A 19,012-nucleotide genomic window follows, 5' to 3' on the forward strand; every position below is an offset into this window, starting at 1 on the left:
AAATATTTCTAAAAAATTGAGTGAAATAAATTCATGATTTCATTTTTTCCATGCAGAAAAAAAGGAGAAAGAAATTAATAACTGGACTCTATCTTACATCCCGCATCATGCAGTCTGAGTTTGGCCACCCCCACATAAACAGCTTGGCTTCACCACGACAAAAACAAACAAATAAACAAGCTAAAAAAATTCACACAGAAGAGTTCAACCTAGAATGTTTTTTTTAAATAATTAAAATGGAACATCTATTTACATTTCTGTCAACAACATTATTTCTTTGGTCATTAGACAAAGTTTAATTTTCATCTCCAGGCAGGATTTATACTTAGCAACTGTTGACATGTATTCTTAAAAACAAAATGCTGATAAAACAATCAGATACACATTCATCACTTTGTGATGAAATAGGTCATTTATTACTTAATAATGATGATAATTTGAAGAAAATGAAATGTACCCAACACCATTAATTCACCTTATTTTTGAATCACATCTGTTACAGTTGGGTCCTGAAACAGTCCAAGACAATCATTCTGTAAGAGCTTAACACTGTGTTTTTACGCTATCTCCCTAATGTGACCAGCACAGTGGTGGAGATTTGATCAGGAGTATCTGTACTATTAATCCTGTCCATTGTAGAGTTTGCAGGTATCATCTCTGGCAAAGGCACAAGGAAGTACACACCTACTCCCACAGCAAGAAGTCCAACTGCTGCAAACATAGTGAGGCCTCGCCTGATGATCAACTGAGTGATGGAGAGATGGCTGCTCTTCGGGTCGTGGTCCACGTGTTCGTCCTGTGTCGCTTGGCACTTGGTACTCACTGGTGTGTAGCCATCTACTGACTTAAAGGAATTGTATTTTCCATTACTTTATTAAGTTAAATAAAGATAAATGCAATGAAATGTAAGAATAAACATAGAACAAAGTACTAGAAGTAGTAGAAGTGCTACTTCTACTCTGATAACAAAGTAGAACAAGACACATCAACCAATTTAGATTGGACCACTTACATTCCCATTGCTTGATGTTTGGCCAATGTCTGAAACAACATCCATGCCTAATGCCGTCATGTAAGTCTTTCTCTGAGCTCGTTTCACAGCCTGAAAAATAGAAAAGTTGCAAAACCAAATCAAAATTTTCCATATTCACGTACAGCTTTGTCTCACTCACAGATGCCTCAAAAAATTAAAACAACAAATCTCTGTCTGTATATGAACAGCTGAGTCCCTGCATGACCTTGATTGTTATATTAGTCAGTTAATATACCTCATCTGTCATTCTCTTCCAGTTCAGCTTGAAGATGACAATGATGTAAAAGGTGGACTGTAAGACGACGCAAATGAGCAGTCCAAGCCAAAAACCTGCAGAGAGAATGACAAATGGGTCTGTTGAAATCCCGCTGAGCATCAGTTGTAATAACTGGCTCTTGCTAGGCAACAATTTATTCTTCTTGCATGTCTATGAACTTAACAAAATATGACCACTTGATGTAATTACCTAGCACTCCTAGTTTTACAACAAACATCAGAGTGATGCTCAATGAAAGCCCTATGCAGTAGTATCCAATGAGATTAGCCACAGCTGGTATCTTCTGTTTGCCAGTACCCAAGAAGATGCCTGTGCACACACACTGGGATGGGGAAAACAAATTTCATATTTGACATGAATCCTTTGGAATCATGCTGCAAATATAGTTGCTTTGAATACAACGAGAGCTGGTAGACTCACCACAAGGCCATCAAAAAATTGAAGGAAACAATAAGCGTTCATCAACTGTGACACCAGAGCTACAATTTTTCTGTAATGATAATTAAGCCAAAGTCTCATGTATAGAGTTTCTACTGTATAAGCAGGTGTTTAGGTACACAGGTACACAGACTCACTCATCAGATGTGAAGATGAATCCAATGATTGTTTTAGTAGCACCCAGGAAGAGGCCTTCAACAACAGCAAAACTACCTGGAAAGGTAAGTAATCTGTCATACTGAAAAAAAATCTAACTTGAAATACTCATAAATATCAGACACCACAGAAGAACACATTTAGCTAACCTGCAAGAGCCAGTGACAACTTGGCTGATAGAATCGCCCTGTCAGTGTCTCCAGCCCCAAGAGCATTGCCCACACGGGCACATGCTGCAGCTTGAACACCAAGAGGGAACTATGGATTCATTGTTTTGAAAAAGTTAAATAAATCACCCAAATTTGAGACTTTTTATGAAAGAAGCGACAATGTAATGTTCTGATTTGCAGTCACTACACAGTACCATGTAAGTAATGAAAGCCACCATTATCACAGCATGTTGAGCTGCCAGCTCATCTTCACCCAGCATTCCTGATCATTACAGACACAGAATAAATTATAGCCCTTGCAGACTGTATTGCCAGCTCTAAACCCAATTATCTTAGAAGCAGGCTTTACTGATTTAATCCTGTATATTGCACATATTCCATGATAATTGGATATATATATATTTCACGCCATAAATAGGGATTACCTGCAAAGAATCCTCCAAACTCATAAACCCACCACTCAAAACAAGTCATTAAGGTACTGGGAATGGCCAGCTTCATGAAGGAGCCCCACTCCTGCAGTGATTCTGCAGACCAGCCTGCAGGGGGAGAGAGACGCTCAGTTTATATAGAACTTTTTAGTGCAAGCACAGAGAGAGCATGCATTTTAAATATCTCACCTCCCCATGTTGATACGTGGAGTTTCTTCCACCAGATGTACACAAACAGAAAAGCGCAGATGTAAATCCAAGCTAGAGTGTGGGCTGCTGCAGAGCCACTGAAAGCCATATGCAAAGACACAGAGATAGTCCAGTATGACATTTTTTTTTCTGTATACATGTGTGTGTGTGTGTAAAATGATAGTTGAGATGAGTATATCTACCCAACATCAAGATCCAGCCAGTAAAGAAAGATGTAGTTTGTCACCACGTTTGCAATGTTTGCCAGAGCAGCAGTGTACATTTGTGGCAATATTATTCCCTGAGTACACAAACACCAGATGATGCAAGGCTTACCTTTCTCTCTGTATCGCACTGATTGAGACAACAAACTGTGATTCTATTATATAAAAAGGCAATCATGTACACAGCATTAGCATACCTGGTTCTGTAGATAAGACACCTGAAGATGATGTAGAAACACTGCCTAAAAAACAATTATGACAAAAATGCTTAAATTTAGCAAAAAGAAAAAAAATTGTGTGCATATGTGTCTCTACTGAATTTGCACAAAAAGCAGAGAGAAAAATCACATCTCACCGGCACTGCAGGAAGGAAGGCCGTAATATACAGCTGAGCTATTCTGGGGGAAAAAAAAAGGAGATGTATTCAGATCCAATCAAAGCTAAAGAAATGACTATTATAGTTAGATACACTGTTCAGGCTGAGATAGCTCTGCTACCACTCAAAAAGTAATTTATGGCAAGAAATGTTATTGAAAGTTATTGTACTGCATATGACTCCTGTAGGGACAAGTGTTAGTGTAGAGACTTGTTAGCGTTGAGAGGGTATCTTGTTCTGACTGACAATAAGATTGAGTTGTATGTGCAAGTTCTGTGTGCTCAGTTACCGGGCCACCTCACGGTCCTGGCCCAGACATAAGAGGATGGCTTCTGCATTAATGAGGAGACCCCAGCAGGGGAGACAGAACAATAGCAGGATAATGATGCCTCGCTGAAGGATCACTCCCACACGCAGCAGGTTCTTACCACCAAAGGTCTTTAAGCAGCACACAGGCATAGTTAATCATTTTATGAATGTGAGAAATAGTTACAGTTAGGATGTGCATTAAGGGAAATTAGGGGTCAGGGGGAAAAAAACTAATAAAATATGAGTTTCCAAACCTGAGACACCAAAGTATCACACGCCAGTGCCAGACCAGTGCCTGTCGCTGCTGTGCTCACGTTAATGGTCTGAAATGAATATGAAATATAGGTATATAGAGAACACTAATTCATAGCTGTAATATCTATTGTCCATCTGCTAGGTGCCTGGAAACTTTGTCTTTATTTATGATTTCCTTACATCAGCCTCCACAGACAACCACTTACAGCGGAAGCTAGTCCATAGCCGGCCATCACATCGTTTCCCAGACGGCCACAAAACATTGTAACCACAAACGGAAGCATGAAATTGAGGATTCGAGACAGCAGCTAGAAAGACAAATACCAAAAATGTTCCATTGGTGATACAGGTATCACATGACACAACGTCTTACAGGAAGAAAAGTGTAAGCAGACAGTATCAGTATTTACCAGAGGCCCCGTCATCCTCAGGATGTGATACAGTTCCTCTCTGTAGGTCAGAGGGACCTTGTTACGAACTCCCCTGCAGCAGAAAAGCTTGTCACTGGAAACCTCCATGTCTGCAGGACCAGACGGTTTTTCCACTGAAGCATCCATCCTGTCTGTCATGTACTTGTATCTGTAATGCCCTCTATGCACAGAATCCACCACTGATGTTCTAAGTTTTTCAACATCTTAAAAGGTTACTAATGAATTTCCCCCAAGTTATCCAGTAAGTCTTTTTTGTTTATTTTCACAGTATCATTACAGAGGTCTAGACGGTTTCCTGACTGCAGATACACTCTAGGAATTTGCATTTCATTAATAAGTACATGTAGCACTCGTTTTGCAATCTTTCTGGTTTTATGTCGTTTCTCTTTTGCACACACGTGGGAGCTTTGCCATTTTTTGCGAGCAAAATCACCTTCAAGATCCCACCGCATGTCTGTAGCTGCTAAATACATGAATGTAATCAAAATCAAAACTTTATTTATATCACACTTTTCATACAATAAGGATACAACACAAAGTGCTGTACACATTAAAACCAGAAAATAAACAAAAACATACATAGATCCCCTTTATTATGCCCTCACTGCACCTACATTCTCACCTAGATATTAGACGCCAACCCATTGTACGGAAACACTGGCGATAAAATGAAATAAAGTTTTAAAAAGGTAGATATACAGGTACATATAAAGGCAATCAAGTTGAAAACACTGACTGAGAGCCAGTGCTGAGATCTTAAAATTGGTGTAATCCGGGCTCTTTCTGGTCCTCATCAACATGTGCAGCCGAGTTCTGAAGCAGTTACAGGGGTAACAAAGATTTCTTCGGAAGACCAAAAATAAGAGCATTGCAGTAATCAATCCTGCAGGAGATTTATAGTGTTTCCGTGTCATACTGGAGAGCAATAAGGTTATGCAGTCAGTGCTCTAGAAACATATCACTTGAGATGCAGCCTTCTGCTGCTGTTAGGCATAAAACCCACTCAACTTGCTATCTCTGTGAGAGTGATTGCATGTAGTCTTCTTTTATAGAGTTCAAAAAGATGTTTTTACCACTAAGTGATTTTGCTTCTTTCTTTCTTGTGAGCTTTTAAGGAGGCAAGGATTTTGAGAGTCTCTAATGATACATTTCAACTGGAGGGACCTGCAGATTAATACACAATTATTACACTTTTTTGAGTTGAGTAAGCTGTTCGCTTTTGTTAAATAAATGCAAGTTTGTGAGCCGTGAGCAAAAGTCAAATAATAAAAATATATCATTATGTAATAGAGCTGTATTATGTAGTATTTGTAACACAGTACAAAGTCTGTTTCACGAGTTAATATTTGCTGGTCCATGTGTGCATTTCAGTTGGAACAAGCAGGAGATAAATATATAATTGTTAAATTGTTAAACTTGTTTCCATAAACTCACACTGAGTCACTCTGAATACTTCTCTTATTGAAAACCTAACTCTCTTATCATAAATGCTTGGAGTATACAATTAGTAGGGGTGCAACAATACACAAAATTCACGGTTCGGTTCGGTTCGATACTTTGGTGTCACGGTTCGATATTTTTTCGATACACAAAAAAATGTTCATGCCTTTTTATTAATTTGTCATTTATTAAATTTTCACGGCACATTCTGCACCACCTCTCTGTGCGTTCATCATTTGTTTGAAGCCAGCTCACCTCCTGCAACCACTTTTCCGAGAATACGCGCTTCTTTTGTGGTTCGGACTCCTGACATTTCTTTGGAGGTGGAGGAACACCAAAGTAATTGCTTAAAGGAGCTTCTTCGACATCTTTAAGAGTTCTAAACAAATGTCTGTCCTCCTCCTGAAAATCTTATGTATGCAAACACGCGTTGCAACTTCTTATCTTGTGCGCGTTTTTTACTTTGACAGCGAATGCGCACCTGCGGACCACTAATGTGTAGACCTGGTTATTTAGCTCCTCATATTGCAGCCACAGAAATTCTTTTGTCCATGAAACCATAAAGCTGCACTTTCTTTTTGCCTTATAGTCTGATTTGTCATAACTTTTCCGTTTTGTGGTAAGCTTTTCTTTGGCTGTCACGTCTTCACCCTGACCTGTCTTATTTGGCTCAGCAGAACTAATATATATCCTGCTGCTTTTACACACACACTCACATAACGCTCAGCGATTCTCTGCGCGATCAACCTCTCACATGTTTAAGCTTGCTGCAGGAGATTTCACTTGTCATGTTTGCATAGTAAGCTAACGATTGATAAGACGATGTCAGAGGAATTGGTGCGCAAATTATCATCACTCACCAATCAGTGCTGTCGCTCTCTATACACAGTTCACGCGATTGCAAAGTGAAAGCAAAAAACAAGCGCAAATTCAAACGCGATTTCAATATGTCACATATTGACAGTGGCTCACCGATGCCAATGACATAATTACCCAGCTACATTTCCGAAAGAATGCAAAAGCATTGACATATATTTTTCCTTCCTACGATAGGCCAACGAGCAGAGCAGGGCAGCCCGACTGGAAAAATCGCTAGCCCCGGGACGTCGGGCTAGCGATTTTGCGAGCCCTGTATCTGATTGAGGAATCACTCATCTTTGGAAAAGAGAGTTTATTACAGAGAAATGTCTCTTTCCAAAATAAAAGCTATACTATATGCTTCTTCTGGGCTATATTCTCAGCAGCATATTAAACATATCAGGTCCCCATAAGGAGAATCATGTGCTAACGGCTGTCTAAATGACTCGGGTAAAGTTTGTATGCGTGCTTGTTGTTTTTGTCTGCTTCCACTTGTCTTTGCACTAGGATGCTATCGGGTAAATGTGCAGTCATATTCGTTGTGTTCCCACTAGTGCTGTCAGCCTTAATCTGAAATGAGGTTAACGCCACAACACGGCAAATCTCCGTTAACGAGCTAGCGCGGATTGCCCCGTGTGTGGGGCTGGACAGCGTCAACACATTAACGAGCTAACTGCGCTAACACACTAGTTCCCACTCATGTAATTGAGCATTGCCTGGCACATCTGACATACTGTTTTACTTTAGTCCATGACACGCTTACCTTCAGGGTCATATGTCACATGAAGACCAAAATAGTTCCAGACGCCAGATCTGAATGAGGGTGGGGGAGGTTCAATTTGCCATGTTGCAACAAGCTTAACTTCTGTCTAGCTAGCTTGCCCTGCGCTCAGTGAATCTGTGTTCGACTACTCCGCCTAGGCTGCACTGTCGAGCGCAGATCCACTGAGCGCTCAACACAGACAGCACCGTCAGAAGGAAAGTTGATAAAATAAATTAAAAATGTTGTATTGTTCGATACATATGCGTACCGAACCGAAAGCACTGTATCGAACGGTTCAATATCGATACGAGTATCGTTGCACCCCTAATATATATATATATATATATATATATATATATATATATATATATATATATATATATATATATATATATATATTAGTGTGAGATTCACTTTGAATGATTCAACAACCTTGATCATTTTTCATGTGACAAAAGGATTGTTTGTGCACTTCTTTAATCTCACAATCCAAAAAAGGTGAGTGAATACCAGCTATAATTGTGCAGCTGGTGACAGGGAAGGATGAGCAAACCATTCTGCATGTCCTCCAAGATGCAATGGGCTCCGCTGAGTGTGACAACCTGAAGCCTTCCAGGCTTTACTTCAGCTAGATCAATCAGACTGCTGGAATGAGCGCCACAGATACCATGTGTTGTAGTGCCAGTGATTTGTATCTGTCAGTTATTATTTTCCAAAACACTGCTCTGGCGTTTGTGTTTGGAGAGTCCAGTTGACGACATCTCATCTAATTTTTCCTATCTGCCTTGCTGTGTCCCTGCCTCAAATCAATGAAGCATGCATCATTGCTTAAACTGTGAGGACTTTGTGAAACAGTAACTGCGAATACTTTCGAGTTATTCTTATTCTTGTTTTTCACTGAAAAAACAATAAAATAATTATTTGATATCTCACAGTTAACTGTGACATTTTTGTTTAAGCCTTGTATGCAAAACTCTATAAGTTTAGTATTAGGAATGATTGGATAAAACCATTTAGAACTGGATTTAAAGTTAGCCACTTTAATTATTTGCTAAGCAAACTTATACAGTGTATTTGATACAAATCTGAATAAGTCAAACCTCTGAGGAGACACTGTTCATGCATTTGTTTCTCTTTTAATTATTCACTTGTATTTTATCTCTCACAGTGCTGCGAGTGAAACAGGTTTGGTGTTAATGAGCTACAGAGCTGACAAAACATTACAAAGACAGCTCAAAAAATGTCAATGTTTACCTTCATTCGTTTCAAATTCAATACAGAAATGGCAGAATTGTAAAAACCATTCAGAGCGAAAAGCTGTTTCACATAAATGAGACATCTTGCTTTAAGAGAAAAAACAGAGGATGCTACTTTTAAAGCTTGTCTCCACTGACTAGCATAACAATCAAAAAATATAAAGAGGATGAAAGGCTCCTAACCCTCTCTTGTTCAGAGCAGTCAGACCATTAAGTTCAGTAAAATATTGATGACTTTGGTTAATGATGACAGTGAAAGATGTGAGCTTTGCCATGAAGGGACACAGTCTGTCACATCTGATGCCAGTGAGAGCAGTGATATGTGGCTTCAGCATCTGACCCTCTCTCCTTGGGGGCATTTTGCATAATTGCTTTCTGAAATGCAATCTACAGATTCCCCCACCAAAAGTAATATAGAGCAGCGAGTTTCCAAATTCTTGTTACCCAGAACTGATTTCAGAGGATGGGTTGCAGGCTAATGTAACAGGATTTTGCATGCATCCAAGTGCCCAAGCTTCAAACCACCATGGTGTCCTCCAAAGTGATTTTGTGGCCTATTTTTAATCTTGCTGAAATTCATCACTTTAGTAATCTTAAAAACTTTCAACAAACAGTAAAACCACTTTTCCCAGGATCACCATGCCTAAGGACGGCCACACTGAAAAACTACACTGGGTCTCATGACCAAGTCTCATAAAAAGTGGAAAGCTGTAGCAACTATAACAAAGTAATACAGTGACCATGCCCAAAAACTAAAGTGGATAAATTTAGATTTTGCAAGATCTGATAGTAAACAAACTTGACCTATGTAAAACAATAAAGTTTTGGTCCAGGATGGTGCTTTAGCTAAGAATCTGTAGAGTGTGATTTACTTTATGTTGGGTCATTTGTGTTGCAAAAAGCTAGTCTGCCTGGCTCCAAGAAATCTTTCTCTACATCTCTTTTTCTCTGTCCCCGGGCTGTTCTTGACTGTTCATCTATTCAGATTTTAATGCCTTCTTCATTGCTGTCATCCAGAAATCCCCTGCTAGATCACAGGACAAATTAAACCACAGTGTACTATGGAATGACAATAAGGCTGATTCAGTTGTGCGGCTGCTGTGCAGAGCTGGAGGTTGTGGTCATTGTTAAGTTGCTGCTAGGTAACTGACTTGATTTACTTTGCAGAGCATACGCTGCATAAACACGATCACCTAAGAACGACAATTTCTGTCTTCGACAATCAGTGTGTTGTACTCTTAGATATGCATGGGGTGAAGTTACGTAGGAAACCTAATGAGCAGATTGTTTATCAGCAGTTATCTGAATGTCTTTACCCTCTGGGCGATTCTTTGATTGCACTTTGAATGTGCAACACGCTGAGAAAACTAAATTTGGTCATTCATTCACAAGTCATACCCATCAATCTTTAAAAAGATCCAGACTTTGTGGTCTGACAAGAAAAAGAAAACAACACAGAAAGTCAATTAGGTATGCAGAAATCCACTTTATGTAATCAATACTCATGTTGACATTTATTTTATTTATTCGTTGATTTGCAATAATTATTTATTTAATCAATGGAGTGAGTACAGGGAGATGCAAGGCAAACCATTTCATGTAAAGTGTCCCTAGCTGAAGCTATTTTGTATCTCCCATCTCTGGTTAGGCTCTTATATATATTCATGTTGACATATTGTCGATTACCCATTATGCAGTAACAGATTTTTGATAAATATATTTATGGGAAAAAGACAGAAAATAATTGGGTACTCTCCATAATTCAATAGCTTGTAGATGTACCTTTAGTAGCCATAACTTTAAGAAATCATTTTCTGCATTTTTTTCTATCACTGTGGAAATTTATCCCACTCTTCTTTACAACATTGCTTTAGTTCATTGCGGTTTGTGCACAGCTCTCTTAAGGTCACGCCACAACAAGGCCTTGATAATTTTCTTTTTTAGTAATTCTGCTCTAAATTTGCTGCTGTGCTTGGGATCATTGTCTTGTTGCTTGTCCCAATTTCAGCCAAGCTGTAGCTGTCAAACAACATTTGACTCTAGAATACTTGGTCAACTGAATGATTACAAGGGCTGCAGTTTCTGTAGCTGTAAAAAAACAACAACAAATCATCCCACCTCCACCACTGTGTTTGCCAGTTGGTATAATGTGTTTGTGCTGATATGCTCCATTTAATTTGTTAGATTTTCTTTAAATGTGGTGCCGATCATTATGGCTGAACATCTCCAATTTGGTCTTCCTTGTCCTTGTTCAAGATGTCTTTGTTCAGATACAGCTTTGCAAACCTGAGCTGTTCAGCCAGATTCCTATATAGCGGGAAAAGGATTACTCCTGGCAACCCTTCTATACAAGCCTAACTTTACCCTTTAAAAGGATATTTTTAGCTTTTCATAGGACTCCATAGAGTCCTCTGAAAACTGTCTGTTATCAGTGACTGTGTATGTACATGGATTCTGTTTCACTTTTAAATGTGATGGCCTTTTAATAAATGTGGTAATCTTTTATAGCTTTGGCCTTATTTGGTTTGTTATTGGATGTTTAAATTTGTTTATTAAACAATATACATAAATAGAAATGTATATTCAATATATAATGTGTGTGTGTGTATATATATATATATATATATATATATATATATATATATATATATATATATATATATATATATATATATATATATATACATATATAAAATATATAATTTAATGTTTCATCTGTGTTACTTTCATTTAGTCATAGAGGACCCCCCAAAATATATATGACATAAGACAAATGTATATGACAACATATGCAGGGTATTTTTAGCAATATATTCATATCAGAATGTTAGTTTTTTGTTGTTGTTTTTGTTTTTGTTGTTTTTTGTTTGGTTTTTTTTTTTTGCTGAAATGAGAGCATAAGGACACAGATTAAGAGGCCTGTGAGCCAGAAACATTTGCCAAGGTTCAGTTATACTTTCTTTAGCTCACTTTAATTTTCTTTTATGTGGATCGTAGATCTTGGAATAAGGGAGCAGTAGTTCTTCTTTTCAATGGGTGAATTTCTTGCCTGTTTTCCCAGACCATATGTTACTAATGAGGCTTAAATGTGGCTTTGAGAATCACAGCTCCAGCTCATTATGCCAAATGTCTGAGGTGAAATAAAACATTTAATAATGAGCTTACATATCCCCGTAACTGTCCTCATTGCCTTCAGATTGATCAAAGCAGTTCGTAAATTTGATTAAATTATTAATGTTTTCAGGGTTTGTTGAACTGGAAAACTGAGTTCATGTGGTATTTCTGAAATATTTGTTTAAACAACGACATTCAACAAACTGAACAATGGCTGAGTTATGAAAATGTCTCTGACATTAATATAATTGAAATTACTTCATGATAGGTTACCTCAATTCAGCTATGCAGAAATGGTAGCTTACACTAGATTGGACAGATAAAGTGCAGTAATTTGTATGTGTAGCTAACAATTAGGCATGGTTATTGTATTTGTGTAACTGTATATGACCTGTATGACAAATATTAAAACAAGTCTTTTCTATAATATGTCATGGCAGATAGGATCTGTACATATTTACATTTCAATATTAATCCTATATTATTGATCAGTTGTCTATCATTTGGTTTACTAAAACTTTAAAACTATTATTCGTTAGATTTTGGCTGTCCATCAGGTTCACATCTGTTGTCTTTAGTGAAATAACTACTGGATACACTGAACTTGATACATTAATGAAATTTTGTAGCTACATTCTAATGGTGTGCTCTAATTATTTCAATAACTTCACATGGTGCTTTACTTCAGTGGAAACCTGCAACATTAGGGATATTCCCCACTAGTATCTTACCATTGAATTTTGTGTCCAGCCATTTTACATGCGCTCTGTCAAGGTAAACAGTTTCTTGGTCACCCCCCTGACTAATGCCCTTCTATCCTAACAGCCCAGATTGGTTGGGTGGTCAGCTTTACAAAGAGTCCTGGTGATTCCAAACTGCTTCCATTTACAAATGATGGAGGCTTCAGAGGTCGCAGATAATCCCTTTGATTTCATGGATTGGTTTGTGCTCTGATGTGCAATGTCAACAATGGGACCTTATATAGACAGGTGTGTTTTTCCAAATGATGTCCAATGAGCTGTTGTAGAAACATCTAACAGATGGTTGGTGGAAATAGGATGTGCAAGAGATTTTAAGTGTCAAAGAAAAGAAAAATAAAAGTGAATACTTTTGTTTTTGGAATAAGATATATACATGACAAAATATGGAACAAGTGAAGACAGATGCATATCTTTCATGGGTAACTTCACCCACTATTTCTGAACATGTGAAAAACTAAACATTGTTTTGCTGTTACTGTGAAGTATTTGGGAAGAGCTGGGATTCTGATGCATTTACAGCTATCTTTGGGTTGACCAGCTATTTAAAACCTGTAAACAAGTATGAATGGATTTCAATTCTGTTTGGAATATCATAGCAAAAAAGTTAACACTACAGTAGCGGAAAAAAAGACTGCATTTGAGTTTTGGAAGGGAGAAATATGTGTTACATCTGGAGAGTTTAAGACTTCTCAACAATAACAGACATAATAAATTTGAGAAATCCTGGAATCGTGTTTTAACATTTTTGAATGGGAAAAAAATAATATGCTCTGTGTGAGTGTGTGTGTTTCTGTGTTACGTATTTATATTGTGTCTATACAAGATGTTGTGGCTATTGTTGTCAGACGTGCTGTTTGTCTTCCATTCAAAATACAATAAAAATTCTCCTATTATCCTGTTTTCACCTTGTCCTGTTTTTTCTCATTGTATTTCCTTGTTCTGTGCTATTGCTGATTTGTTAAAAAATAATAAAAGAAAAAACTGAATATAAATATTGACCAAAAAAAGTTCAATTTTGGCTTTAGATGCAGTCAACAAAACCTGCCACAGTGTAAAAACTCTCAATGAATATTCAAACTCAAAGTCAGCAAATTATTGACTGAGCTGTAACTATTGTGTGGGGTAGAATAAAGTCCACAGCTTATTACAAATAAATGCGAGTATTGCATAAGTATTAAGCATGATGTAGGCTGAATTACACTGATTCATCTTGTTTAGAAAATTAACAAAAATAAGATTTTTGAATGAGATTTAAACGTTTGACTTGCAGCAAGCCTTACAAATATAAAATAAGCGATAATAAGATCTGCACTCAGCTCTGATGCCCTTCAGTAGAACACCTGACCTTGAAGAAGCTTATCGGAGGTGATTCACCCTCTGTCTTCAGAGATAAGGGGGATGTGGAATATATAATAAGACACTCCTGCAGCAAAGCTAAATTCTTCCACTGTGAAATATCTTTATTTATGCACTAATGAAAGATGGACTTAGTCCAGTAAACACAATAACATGTTCATCATCATCACAGGGGATATGTACAAAACAACAAACGTTGCAGCACTGAAACCAGGAGTTTTCCCCCCCTCTTTGGTCAAGAGGGCAATGTAAAAAACAAAGACTTCAGAATAAATAAGAGCTATTTTCTTTAAAAGAAGCTGTAACACCAAGTTGAATAACTGACTATAGTCATACAAATTGTTAATAAATGGCAAATTAGGTCAGTACCCAAGACATAATTTGGAGAATACTAATTTGACAGCATTAATTAGCACTTAGTGAGGTTAGTAATACGATGCTCCCTCTTTTGTGTTTTTTCTCACATATGGGAACATTTTTTTAATTAACTAAAGACTGTTTAACATTTTATTGGAAAAATGGAAACTAACTTCACTCTTGATTAACAATTCTCTGTCGATGAGAGTATGGACCATACAGGTAAGAGTATTTTCACTCTTTAGATCTTTATCATAAATTTACTGATTTGGATCTTGCTCACTGTGTAGTATCATTACAGCATGTCCACGAATCATCATTCCCCACCTTTTAACATTAAATACTTTGCTGTTACATGACATTGTCATGTTTGTGTTACCTCAAAGGTGGCAACTGATAGTTATTGCTTACAGCATCCAATCAATCTCATACACAGAACAGCCACCATCTAACCATTAGATTATTATTTGCCATTTACTAACACTGTTGTGGTGAAATTCCAACTAGATTTTCAGTATATCCTTCAGTATATCCTTTGTACATCAAAATAAAACGTATGTTTTGTACACTTTGATTCACTTTGATTACTGTGTGCACATTGACTGGAATGATTGGTATGCTTTAATATGAACTGTTTAATTACAAAACAAAACTGAGTAATTCAGCATTGTATCTGGGATAATATACAGTTACCAGGTAATGCTAATTGGTGCACTGTAATTACGGGGCTGAACTACAGGGAATCATACATACTTATTAGTGATCACTTAATCAACTAATGGACCATCAAAGGCAGAGGAGTCAAGAATAGATCCAACCTGGCTTTCGTGTTCCGCTCCATGCAGGCTTTAAGTTAAAACAAGACACCCAAAGAGCTCATATGCTCTTTTTCTTTCAAGGTAAGCATTTAAAACCTTAACCAAGTATCCCCCTGATGCCCTGCTTAAGCTCAGCATTATAAAAAATACATGCTCCCTTCTGAAGAATCGGCAGTATTGAGCTGCAGTTGGATCGTGCAGATATATTAACACTGGTCTGATTTTTCTCTGCAGAGGCGTTTACTTATCATAGCTGTCTTCATGTTCTCAGTAAGTACAACTATACAACAAATGCCTCTAAACTCACACACTCATACACACATCCACACACACACACATATATACTGTATCTGATCAACTAGATAGAATGCACTTTGTCATGAAGTAACAATAAAACTCAATACTTTGACAAAACAAATTATTTTGTATTCCTACACAACATCAAATACAGTTTAAGGCAAAAATCAACAATTCTACAAGTAAAACAACCAAAAATTCAAAAACATACATCGAAAATATTTCTATTTACAATATTTGCTCATAGAAAAATATGTTCAACTTGCACAGATTTTTAAACATGACCACAATAAGATTCAATTCAACTTCAAGTGCACAAGACGGCATCTGATTTTATCACAAATCTATTGGTTCCAGGGCAGCTGTTATAAATGGACACAAGGGCATCCTGGTAGAACCGACAGGGATTGTGTCTATTATACAATTCTGCGAGCTACACAGCTAACATTGTATTGAAATACTGGGATTAAATATTTCAGAGAGGACTTTAATTTTTACACTTTCAGAGCCACACACGTTGTCTCTAACTAACTCTAATCTGACGTTGCCTAACAGCTGGGGGATGGCCAGCGGTTGTGGCCCATTTGTGTTCTGCAGTGACCTCTACTTGCAAAGCAGTTACAGACTTTATAAGTCAGTTAGTTAAACCAACGCACTGATGTTTTTTGTTTGAATGTTTGAAAATAAGAGGACATATTTAAAGTTTTTTTTTATTCAGATATAACAACTTCTATACATAATAATTTATATAATCTTGTCACTTTTAGCACTTATTACCATGATTACTAAGTACTTGTATAATTTGATGCTATCCAAAGTGAGAATGACACAGTGTAAATGATAAAACATGTTTGAGATAAAAGTTATTTTTCTATGTTCTTTGTCGTGTTACTTTTTAGTGACATGAAGAAGCAATGTTGAAATATTTAAGCAGCAAATATTTAACTAGTTAAAATTCTGAATTTGACTGCGAAGAGCGTGGAGGTATTTAAACCCTGAAAAAGTGCACTGCAACTACCAGTCAACTACCAATCAATACTTGACATGCTAATTATGCTTTCACTGTAATGATTTAGGCAAACATGTTTTGATCACCATTTCACGGCTGTGTCTATCAATCAGTAAACATTTTCGGTAAAGTGAACACTTTGCTATGAACTATTTGTTCAGTCGTTCAGTAGTTACAGTAATCAACAAGCAGTGACAAGAAGTACAAATACACCAAAAATGCATCTCTTTGTTTCTGAAGCTCGAACTGCAGCTAAATCGAGAGCCACTGCTGTGTAGTGCAAATGCAACCTCGGGGGCCGAGCCGTGCACACCACAGTACTTCAGCGGCTGCGGACCAGGTCTGAGGCAGCTGTCAGATGGCATGTTCTGCCTGACTGGTTGAAGGGGAGGGCGGTGGGGGTGGGGTTGAACTAGTACTAAGCCAACCACAACGTGAGGGGAAACATCCAACAGTGTGAATAAAATAGAGGCAGAGGCTGGAGTTCAGAGAGGTTGGGTGTTTGGCGCTCTGGATTGCAGAGATTGAACTGAAATGTCACAGTGCTTCTGTGTCCAGAGGCCCACACAGGGATAATGTGTGTTGAGTATTTACATCAGTGGAGTCAGTGCAGAAGTCATTCAGCGTGACCACCTCTCAGCACAGCAGTCTGAATAGGACCGTGGTACGTGCAGCATCTGTTAATCAGCTGCTAAGGCTGGAAAAGGGTCATAATAGCTTCAAGGTAGCCACCATCATCGTTTTTCATCCTCTGGAGCATGTGTGTGTTCATAAATATGTGTGTATAGTAACACTTTAATTACATTCTTAGGTTTGACAGTGAGACACAACTGAAGCTTGACACAAACGTTGACAAAAATTGCTGCCGTCCTCGGCAGCTGTTTCAAATTTAAGAAGACCGAGTGACCTTTTCCACCGAGCAGGTCAGGAAAAGGACCGAACAGGTGGCGAAGTGTACAGGGCCAAGCAGGAGGTAAAGAACAGGAGGATCCAAAGTACACATAGAGTAGGCAGAGGTGACGCTGTTAAATGAGAGGAAGGAGAATTAGAGTTTTACTGTAACGCAGTTCTAATTTTCCATTTGCACAACTCAAATTGCACAGACAACATTTCTAAATTAATATATGAGTGAATTTCAAGCATTAACAGACATTGCAGTTGAGCTTGCATAATCATTATCATGGCCAGATCTCCATTCAGTCCTGCTAGGGAACTGCTGCTAATAATAGCACCCATTACTCTGGTTGCCACAGGAATATGTGGTATTGAGAAAAAGAGAACGATTATTCCCCCGTTGTTCATTTTTCCCTTATTTTGTGCTCTTAGACTTATTTATGCATTTAAATTCAAAATGGCTCTCTGACTAAAAACATGAAGACTGCAAGTCAGATCAGATACAGCACAGAGCATCATTTAATCAAGGTGGACGCTTATTGACTTTGCTGGAGCTCAACAGAAGTGAACAAAATCAATCTGGGTTTGTGTCATGGCTTTGCAGAGCCTCGTGCTGTTAAGATTAACACACAATGCAGCGAAGTAAAAGGTGAAAACTTACATTATTCAATGAGGATTAATGTGACAGTAAATAAAACATTACTTCGCAGACGTAACATGAGGAGGCGTATTACAGCACTCTGATCATAGGCTGTCTGAAAGAGCCTGCCTACAGTTTGAAAGTGTGTGAAAATGTTTGCTTTGCAGAACACACAACACTGATTTTCCATTTTGCACAAAATGACAGGGCCACAATTAACTCTCACAAAGTGATACAAAGAGACTGGCTTTAATCTACACTAAATAATAAAAATTGGGGGACCAATGCATGCCACTGTTGTGCTGCTGAACACTCTACTGATGTTCAGTTTTAGGTTGGACTAATGGTCCAAATATTGAACTCTTTCTGCTTTCAGATCTAACAATGTTTTTCTTAATGTTCTTGTGATTTGATAACACAGACAACAAAAATGCTGTATTTTTTTACAAAACAATAAAAACTATTGAAAAACTTGGACACTGTGGAAAAACTCAAAATAAAAACAAAAATGCAATGATTTGTAAATGTCATAAACCGATACTTTATTCATAAAATAAATGTTTAAACTGAAAAAAATTACTATATAAGAAACATAATGGCTTGTTTTGAATTTGATGGAGCAACATATTGCAAAAACACTTGGGACCAGGCCATATTTATCACTGTATAGCATTCCCTCTTCTTTTAATAACAGCCTGGGAACTGAGGAGACTACCTGCTGAGGTGAGAGGTGAGAAATTTTCTCTTTGTCACTTATTATTTCAAATGTGTCCTATTCAAGATGGATAGGCTAACAGTTTTCCTTCTGTTTTTTCCTTTTGTTTACATTATAAGGTGTATGAGAGTCTCATATGGCTTTATGAGATTTGTAAATCAATCCATTCTGTTTTTCTAGCTCTGGACGGATCAGTCTAAGAGACTTGTGCCTCATTTGTCTGTGTTATTTCTCAGACACACTCTGCTGCACCTAACCACTGCACGTTAGCAAGATTATGCATAATAATCCCTCAATTTCCTAAGAAAACTGTGTTTCCATTTCAGCAAATATGCATGGAATATTGAACCAAGTCTATAAAGGACACAGTCTATAATCGGCAAAGGGCAGTAATATACTACACAATATGGGGAAATAATTTGTTTTGTTCAACCTGTAGCTTGTC

At 37.6% G+C, this 19,012-nt stretch overlaps 2 protein-coding genes across 5 annotated transcripts in view; both read right to left on the minus strand.

Moving 5' to 3' along the window:
• Positions 1–414: 414 nt before the first annotated feature.
• Positions 415–4,517, minus strand: LOC102786293 (multidrug and toxin extrusion protein 1-like). Its single transcript, XM_006801545.3, has 17 exons — positions 4,269–4,517; positions 4,065–4,166; positions 3,858–3,926; positions 3,584–3,732; positions 3,274–3,316; positions 3,116–3,160; positions 2,898–2,995; positions 2,695–2,792; positions 2,500–2,613; positions 2,269–2,336; positions 2,054–2,162; positions 1,886–1,961; positions 1,731–1,800; positions 1,500–1,632; positions 1,269–1,363; positions 1,013–1,102; positions 415–844 (listed from the first exon to the last, which is right to left on the minus strand). Exons 1-17 carry the CDS (start codon positions 4,425–4,427, stop codon positions 563–565), a joined length of 1,800 nt encoding a protein of 599 aa, XP_006801608.3. The 5' UTR covers positions 4,428–4,517; the 3' UTR covers positions 415–562.
• Positions 4,518–13,916: 9,399 nt separating this feature from the next.
• Positions 13,917–19,012, minus strand: part of pitpnm3 (PITPNM family member 3) — a 101,297-nt gene continuing 96,201 nt past the window's right edge. For all 4 annotated transcript variants that reach the window (XM_006801543.2, XM_006801544.2, XM_006801541.2 and 1 more), the window contains exon 20: positions 13,917–17,340. The gene's annotated coding sequence lies outside the window, so the exon portion shown is untranslated. The remainder of the gene's footprint in view (positions 17,341–19,012) is intronic.

The sequence above is a fragment of the Neolamprologus brichardi genome, chromosome 14 (genome assembly GCF_056152115.1).
Source record: "Neolamprologus brichardi isolate AB-2024 chromosome 14, ASM5615211v1, whole genome shotgun sequence".
Classification (NCBI taxonomy): Eukaryota; Metazoa; Chordata; class Actinopteri; order Cichliformes; family Cichlidae; genus Neolamprologus; species Neolamprologus brichardi.